General features: G+C 44.5%; 1 protein-coding gene across 1 annotated transcript; it reads right to left on the reverse strand.

The window, feature by feature from the left end:
* Positions 1–2,631: 2,631 nt before the first annotated feature.
* On the reverse strand, positions 2,632–8,051 carry LOC143862657 (uncharacterized). The gene is made up of 2 exons (XM_077373725.1): positions 7,848–8,051; positions 2,632–3,885 (listed from the first exon to the last, which is right to left on the reverse strand). The coding sequence occupies exon 2, from the start codon at positions 3,812–3,814 to the stop codon at positions 2,711–2,713; it is 1,104 nt and encodes a 367-aa protein (XP_077229840.1). The 5' UTR covers positions 3,815–3,885; positions 7,848–8,051; the 3' UTR covers positions 2,632–2,710.
* Between the last annotated feature and the right edge of the window lie 813 nt (positions 8,052–8,864).

Raw genomic sequence — 8,864 nt, forward strand, 5'->3', positions numbered from 1 at the left:
TCATCTTGGCCACCACAGAACTGATGGCGAACGGCAAACACAACTCCTCCCGAGAGGCATCCTTGTAAGAGATAACAGCAACCTCGAATGCGAAACCATTCAAGTTGTAGTCATCTGCTTTTGCAACTGGAAGGATTAAAGTTTCTCCTGTTATTTGCCCTATTTCTGGCTCTTCATCACCTCTGACAGTGAACAACTTCCCATCTTTAATGAACTTCAATTTTTGGTGAAGGGTTGAAGCGACAGCACCTTCCTTATGTAACCAGGGACGTCCTAGAAGCATATTGAACGAGGCTTTGATATCAATAACTTGAAACTCAACCTCAAATTCTTGACCGCCCATAACGATCTTGGTGGTGAGGACTCCGACCACATTTCTTCGGGTATTGTCATATGCGAGGATACCAAGGGTTGATTCGGCAAAATCAGTGGGACCGAAACCCAAGGTAATGGCAGTTCTTAATGGACACACATTCAACGCGGATCCGTTATCTACCAACACAGATGGTACTTTCTTGCCTCCACAAACAATAGTGACATGAAGAGCTCTAGCATGATTCCGACCTTGAGGAGGCAGCTCTTGATCTGAGAAACTAATGGCCCTGGTGGCCTGGGTTAGAGCAACAACTTCAGCCAGTTGCTCCGGAGATATCTCTGAGGATACCTGTGTTGTATTCAATTCTTTTAACACAGCCTCTCTGTGTTTCTTTGATGCTATCAATAATCCCCATACAGATATAACAGCCTGAGTTTTCTTTAACTGCTGCACAACTTCATCATCTGGATCTTTCACATATTGCGGCTCCTCTCCTCGAGCCAATGCCCCTGGATTTTCGACTCTCAATTCAACAGGTTTGAAAATTCTTCCGCCCCTTGTCACATGTCTGACTTCATCCAATTCAGGCTCATCATAAGTGATAATTTGAGGGACTTGTGGCTCATAGGTGATTACCAAGGGAGGTACAGACTCTCTTAGGTGTGATTCATCACAGAATATGATTTGGGGTTCAGAGATGGGTTCTAAGGCACATATGAGGGTAAGAGGGTCAAACTCAGGATCTCCTATGGTTATGGCATTAACGGCAGCAGGAGGATTTGCATGACCAGGTAATGGGTTTTGGGTGACATTGGGTCTTGGCTGGAATGCAATGACTTTCTCATCAATGAGTTTCTGGATTCTAAATTTCAAGGCAATGCAGTTGTCAGTAAGATGACCAGGACCTCTGTGGTACTCACAGTGTAGGTCAGCTCGCCAACTTGCAGGTAGAGGATTGGGGGGAGGCCGGATGGCAGGTAAGGTTATGCGACCTGAAGCAAGACACTGCTTAAGCACCTCTGAAGATGGAATGGGAAGAGGGGTAAATTCTACCCGGGTTTGTTGCCGAGGTGCGGTTGCGGTTTGAGCATAGTCCATTACTAAAGGTTCTTGGGACCTAGAGGATTGAGCATTGGAACGGGAAATACTATTGACTTGGGCTGGAGGGGACTTTTTGAAATCTCTGGGGTTTGGGTTGCTACGGTTGAATACACCTTGAGCCATAGCCTCCTCTATCTGGGTGCCAGCCACGATGAAGTGTTTGAAGTCTGGATAGTATTGCAAAGACATGTGATACTGGAGCTGGGGGGAAATATTTTTCATGATTATCTGGACTTGTTCTTCCTCAGACGGGCGCTCCATCATCTGAGCTGCTATTCTCCTCCATCTTTTCACAAAAATCAAAAAGGATTCCCTCAAGTCTTGCTTTGTTCTTTCTAAATCCTTTCTGGTGATTTCTGTCCCATCATCATATTTGAATTGCCTGATGAACTGCTCGCCGATATCCTTCCATGTCCTGTAACGAGTCTTGTCCAAGACCATGAACCATCTCCTCGCAACCTTGGTTAGGGAAACTGGGAACAATTGAGCCATTTGCTCAGAAGATAACCCTTGAGGCTGACACATGATGGTGAACATTTGCAAATGTGTGATTGGACAACCCACACCATCATATTTGTCGAAATCGGGCATTTGAAAATTGGCAGGAAGGCGAATTTCGGGAAATAAAGTAAGATCACTGGGATTGAAACCACCCTGGTCTTGAAACTGAATGTCTTGAACTTTCCTGGTAAGAGTCTCTAATTTCTCCATAACAGACTTATCAACCATGGACTGAGAAGGCCTACTGTGATTCTCGCTGTACTGCTCTTTTTCTAAGTCTTCTTCGACTTTATCAGGGATATTGATGAACACTGTTTGGGCAGGTGCTACTGGAGTAGCTGCTTGGCGCATAGGCCCTTTATCCTTGGACAACGACGGTCCCAACTTTTCAGAAAGCTGAGCCTTGATAACTCGGTTTTCTTCTTTGAGTTCTTGAAGCTGTTGGAGAATCAAGGTAAGAGTATCGGTAATAGCAGCGGGTGGAAGACCATCTTGGTTGTCTGCCATTGGTGAGGATGAGGACGGGAAAGAAGGAGATGCTGGGGTTCTTAGAGAAGGTGGCGGAGAAACAGATTTCCTCTCTAACCGCGAAGAGACCCGAACCCAAGGAGTATTAGGGTTAGCTATGATGTTTATTGCCCTCTTATATCCGAAAGACATATTTTAAAATCAGAGAGAAGAATAGACGATGATGCACACATAGACAAAGATAATGAAAGAGAAGGATGGACTTTATTGATCAATCATTAAAATTTGAGTACATGGTTCAATCTTTCAAAGATAAACATGGAACTAAGCATTCTTTTTAGACTTCTTCTTCGGACGACAATCTTCCTCAACTGACTCCTTTAAAGGTTTGATGATTCTTGCATCCCAAGCAGATGAAACAGCTTTGACAATCTTGGGCTTGAGACCCTCAGGCGGATAGAAATGATGAAGGGGAGGCACAATGGATTGCTCCCTTCCATACTGACGCTGAATCCTGGCAGGAACATAAAAGGAAGTCTTTTTGAAACCAAGAAGGCGAACGTAGTTAGCTTCTCCGGTGTTGAAGACAGCTTCTTGGATTCCGGGAATTTGCCAATAAATCTGATCTTCTTGGCGAGAATTTAACCATTCAACCCAATCGCTTTTATGATCGAAAGAAACATCATGACGCCATTCACTGAAGGTGTATAACGTATGATCAAAATGGACAGGAGCTGCAATTTTTAGCTTGTGGCATAACCACACTTGAAGTAATGCAGGACATCCTGAGAAAGACCCAACGAAAGAGCGAATATAAGAGCTTGGACCTGAACTGGCACGAAGGTGAGCCATATCATCCAATCCATTGAAAGTTTCTGCAAGCATAGTAGGAATTGGATTGGCGCCACGATCCATTTGATCAACGAGGTCCAGAAGAACAGCTGACGCAAAGCGAGAAGGCTGGACAGTGAGGAACCTAGCAAAGGAGCAGAATCTCAAAGCGCGCCGTCGAGCTTTTTGAATATCAACAGCACCAATGTATCCAACAGGAGGGTAAATGTCAATCAGTCGCTGCATGGACACTTCTTGGCCTTTCATGAAAGAGTTCATGGATTCATCTGGATTATCCATCAAGCAAAGGAACAAAGGACGATAATCTGGAACACAGGATGGCTTCACTAGAGGGCCATCCACAGGATATTCCAATAAGGCACACCATTCTTCAAAGGTGGGACACATTTCTTGGTTGCCAAAACGGAAGACATGATGATCGGGATCCCAACACTCTGATGCGGCATAGAGTAATCCCCAATCGAGCTTGATGGTTGCCACGTAGCCGAAGAGATTTTTCTCTTGTTCACTTATGGCGTAGATATGGGATTCTCTTAATGTACCACGGATCCAATCAAGAATTGTACGAGTAGACATAGTGCCCGTAAGCCAAGAGAAGGGATATAAGAATGATCAGGATTACATGAACACGAGATTGGGATAAGTTCCTGCCAGTACAAGGAAAGTATGAATACATGATCGAATCACACGATAGAAGAATGAAAGGCATACGATCGAAAGATTAGATGAGATAGCATAAGATTGCTTTCAACGGATAGATCAAGAATGACTAATCCTATGAGATCTTTGGAAATGATAGGATTTATATCCTAACCCCTAAAGGAAATTTTTTTTTTAATCTCGCACATTTTAACAGTGTGACCTGAAGGCATCAACCCTAATCCTAATCAAGCGGAGTGGAGAGAGGATCTCGACTCATGACTTTGTTCGTGTACCTAGGACCGATCGTAGCCATTGGAAGATGGTCTACGGCCTAATCTAGACACAAATAGGCAGGATATCCTAAACTAGGCTCACACACGTGATGCACATGTGTTCGTATACTACATGCATGTGTGGGTTAATCTAGGGGTAAGGCCAAGAGTTCCCTTAGCGCGAATCCCTGTTCGATATACTGTACCAGTGTCCGGCGTATCAGTACGTGAACAAGAGATCCGTTTACGTACCATAATGGTACTAGGCTAAGGGTGGAATGCTTCTCTAGCACAGAGGCACCAGGTGATGAAATCCCAGTCAACCATGCTAGATAACACTCCGGGTTCCTAAAATAGGACGTGTGTGCACGTGAGATGCAGAGTTTAGATGCAAGTAATGTAAGTGTGTGCAATATGTTTGCGCAATCTATGATGCCTTCAGGTTTTGTTAGATTAAGTTTGAGTAAAGTGTGATGAGAAAATAAAACAAGACAAACTAATCTAACAAGTATAGAGTTTTTATGAGCCAATTAAATTAAATTCAAATGAATTATCTTTTGAAATTTTAATGAAGTTAGGTGGTCCCCAGCAGAGTCGCCAAACTGTGGTACCCGAATCCCGCGAGAGGGGTGGGGCGCGAGCCGCCGCGCTCTCTCTCTTGGTCTCCTGTATCCACGCGATTGGCGTGTGCATTTAATTATTGATTTGAATTCGTCTTTCATGTGAACTTGGGATCACTAAGGCAATCCGAATTCCACACGAAAGAGACTGACAGAGTCGCCACCTAGATGTGGGATCTAGGACCCGAAATTAACCAGAAATCTAGACTCGCTACCTGGTTACGAGAATGGAAGGTATGGGGAGTTATCCGCCACATGCACCATTCCTGCCCGATAATCGGTCTTCGATTCCAAAAGCTAACTCTTTTAAATTTATTTTAAATGGCTCATTCAACTCTATGTTAATGTGCGAACTAAGTGACATGCATCCTATGATCTAATTTCAATGTGAATCCTAGATGTGTATCTTGATTTATTAATTTGTCTGGATTCATTCTAAGTGAAAGTTCTCCTAGAATTCTAATTTCATGGAAAGCCCTAAATGATTTGATTAAGCATTTACAAGAAAATTAATATCCAAAACACCACAATTTGTTGTGGTGCCGACTCGCGGGTGGTATGCCGTCAGACATCCAAGCTGCCTACGTACCCAAGCCTCACTGGGATCAGAGTCGACGTAGTTCGGTGCACCTAAGCTAAGTTACATATGCCTAACTCAACTAAGACACCGACTTAGACGGGATTGACTGTTTCAACAGTTTTAGGAGAAGTTATTTAATTCAAGTTGAGGATTTTATTATCTTAGGATTTCATCTAAGATGCTATATGATTCTCATCTAAATGCAAATGGTCCCTTAGACTAATGCAGGTTTGCCTTACATCCTAGTTTACTAGGCTTGTCCTAGGGAAAGATTGGGTGACTAGTGTAACTAGACCTATGGCACGGTTGCTATACATAGCAAGCGTCCGTGATGAGGCTGGACTCCTAACTCTAGGACTCTCTAAAACTTAGGACACGACACGACACCGGTGTTCCTAAATTGGGCTCTAAGGGTCCTTACGACGGAAACCGTGATCCAACGGTTCCGAAAGACACAAGACAAATCGATTTAAATTCTCGAGGTTAGTGAAAAAAAAGATGGAAGAGATGATGAAATAGTGTGAGGGAATGAGAAAGATAGAGAAAGGTGCGATTGAACTTGGGAGTGCCAAATTGCCTACGTACCCCGCGATGGGGATCAAGCCACACGTAGTTCCGCTGGGGAGGTTGCTTGGATTTTGGAAAACAGGATTGGTATTTGGATCAGGAATCGGGTTTGTATTTGAGCATTGGACTTGAGATTCAGAAACATTGATTTAGCAATGGGATTTTGGAATTGGGAATTTGCATCAAAGAATTGAGCATATAGGAATCATCAAGGGTTTGAATTTTGGGAATTCAAAATGGGCGGGCTTATGAGATTCGGTCAAATGGATTCAGACATGCGACTCAGATTGTGTTGGGATATGACTTGGTTAGGCAAAAGGGAGGAAGTTCTATTAGGTGTAAAAGGGCATTAGTAGAATAGGGGAATGACTCGGTTGTGACATGGAAGGCCGCAACTTGGTCGAATGCGACTCGGTTGCATTGGGATGGGTTGATTAAGGAATTGGATTGAGTCAACTAAGGGGAGAGTCCAATCGGTTAAAGAGGTTGAGCATACTCGACTAGAGAGTTGGGTCAACTCGACTAGGGAGGTTGGCTAGAGTTGACTCAGTTGAGCTGGGTTGGGATCCCACTTGGATGGATTGTATTGGGGCGATTTGACTTAAGCTGCAGGTGGCCTGGCTGGGTTAGATTTAATGTAACCAGATTTATGGATAAATGGTGTGCCTCAGTGAGTGGACAAAGGTATGGCTTGGGTTGATGTGACTCGGTTGAGTTGTGCTAGGGTCAGGTTAGGTGGGGTTAATGGTTGAGTTGGATTGGATTGGGTTAATGGTCAAGGTCAAGTGTGGGTTGACTTGGCTTAGACTGGATTGGAACTGGTTGAGCGTGGATTGGGGTGCGGCTTGAGGTTTGGGTGGTTGGAGTATCTTAGGAACCAATAGGGCAAAGCGGCTCTTAAGGGGAATGAATTAATTGGGCCGAATGGGCCCGATGGCCGGGTTAACTGGGTTGGCCGGGTCTATTGTAGGGGTGTATGAGGGTACTGTTGGGTGGATGAATGAAAGGCATGTGGTGTATGATGTGTGGCTATGGTTATAGGGTTTAAGGCTTATGGGTATGGGTTTAGGTGTGGTTAATGGTTAGGTTGGATTGGGTTAATGGTTAGGGTCAAGTGAGTCGGGTCTAAGTTAGGAGCAAACCCGAGACTAGCCATGGTCTAACTAGGAGGAAGCAGGGTACAAACCAGGGTGCGGACCAGGGTGCACCAGGGTGCGAACCAGCAGGGAACCAGGGTGCGAACCAGCAGGGGAACCAGGGTGCAACCAGCAGGGAACCTGGGTGCAACCAGCAGCGAACCTGGGTGCAACCAGGGTCTAACCAGAGTGCGAACCAGCAGGGAACCAGGGTGCGAACCAGCAGGGGAACCAGGGTGCAACCAGCAGGGTACAAACCAGGGTGCGGACCAGGGTGCACCAGGGTGCGAACCAGCAGGGAACCAGGGTGCAACCCGCAGGGGAACCATGGTGCAACCAGCAGGGAACCTGGGTGCAACCAGCAGCGAACCTGGGTGCAACCAGGGTCTAACCAGAGTGCGAACCAGCAGGGAACCAGGGTGTGAACCAGTATCGAACCTAGGTGCAAACAGCAACGAACCTGGGTGCAACCAGGGTCTAACCAGAGTGCGAACCAGCAGGGAACCAGGGTGCGAACCAGTATCGAACCTGGGTGCAACCAGCAACGAACCTGGGTGCAACCAGGGTCTAACCAGAGGCTAACCAGGGGGAACCAGGGTGTGAACCATTAGGGAAAAATAAAAATGAAGATAAGATGGGTTAAGAGAAGAGGGAAACATGTATAACTTCAAAGTCTACCATCAAGAAGAATGAGTAAAGATTGATCCTAGATGCTTCCTAACATGGTTTTTCTTTTAAAGTAAAAGATATGCATGAAAATAGACCCTACATAGAATTGAAATAAATGCCTACCTCTTTGAAAACCCACTTTGTGTTTGATTTTTCTTTGATCTTAATTCCTTGAAGATGATTCCTTGCTTGATAATGACTGCTTTTGATATATATCACCCAACGTATCACCCGATCCGGCAAGGATGGCCGAACCCTTGAAGAGATGAGGGAGAGGGATGAATTTTCTAAGAGAGGGATTCTTTTTCTTCTTTTTCTTGGATGGTGGGATGAGAGGGTATTTATAGGAGAATGGGATAGGAGGTTAGGTGAGGTTAGGTGAGGTTAGGTAAGGTTAGGTGAGGTTAGGTAAGGTTAGGTGAGGTTAGGTGAGGTTAGGTGAGGTTTGGGTGGTTAGGATGAGAGGAGAGGTTAGGTGAGGTTAGGTGAGGTTTGGATGGTTAGGATGAGAGGAGAGGTTAGGTGGTTTTGGATGGTGAGACCCAGGTCAAGATCTGTCATTGATCTAACGATTTACGGAAATCGGGTCTCGGAATGGAATCAGGGTCCGGGCTATGAAGTGACCCTAGCTTATTTTGTCCCGATTGATGATCCGTAAAGTCAGATCAAGATATTAATGACCTAAAACATATAAATCAATGATAGAGGGGGTTCTCACATGGATTTAACACACTAAATTCACTAATCAGGGTATTTTTCAATTTTTCGGATCTAATCATCTCACCAGGTACATCTCTTTATCATTTTGTTTTTTTCAAAAAATTTGAGGATGGATCAATATATTAGGTTATTGTTGGTTAAAGTAAAGCAAAATGTGGGTGTCTACAGGTGTATGTGCGACTCGTTCAGATCATGTTCTGGAACAAATGAGACGATTTTTCCAGTATCAATGACCAGTACCAATGAGTAGGATAGAATGGAAGAACTCCATTCCATTCACTATCTCAAAATAAAGATCTATCATATACCTCTATTGTGTATGGAATTTATGGTTTCCATAGGTGCAAATCCAATCACCTCGATTTGAGATGAAAATCAATTCCCCATTGGTAGCAAATGGTTATCCATTAAGCGGGGAAA

This window comes from Tasmannia lanceolata, unplaced genomic scaffold (genome assembly GCF_043159265.1).
Source record: "Tasmannia lanceolata isolate RefF3 unplaced genomic scaffold, GAP_Taslan_0.1 ptg000037l, whole genome shotgun sequence".
Classification (NCBI taxonomy): Eukaryota; Viridiplantae; Streptophyta; class Magnoliopsida; order Canellales; family Winteraceae; genus Tasmannia; species Tasmannia lanceolata.

Coding starts and splice junctions, on each gene's coding strand:
- LOC143862657 (XM_077373725.1), bottom strand. CDS start 3,814: ATGTCTACTCGTACAATTCTTGATTGGATCCGTGGTACATTAAGAGAA.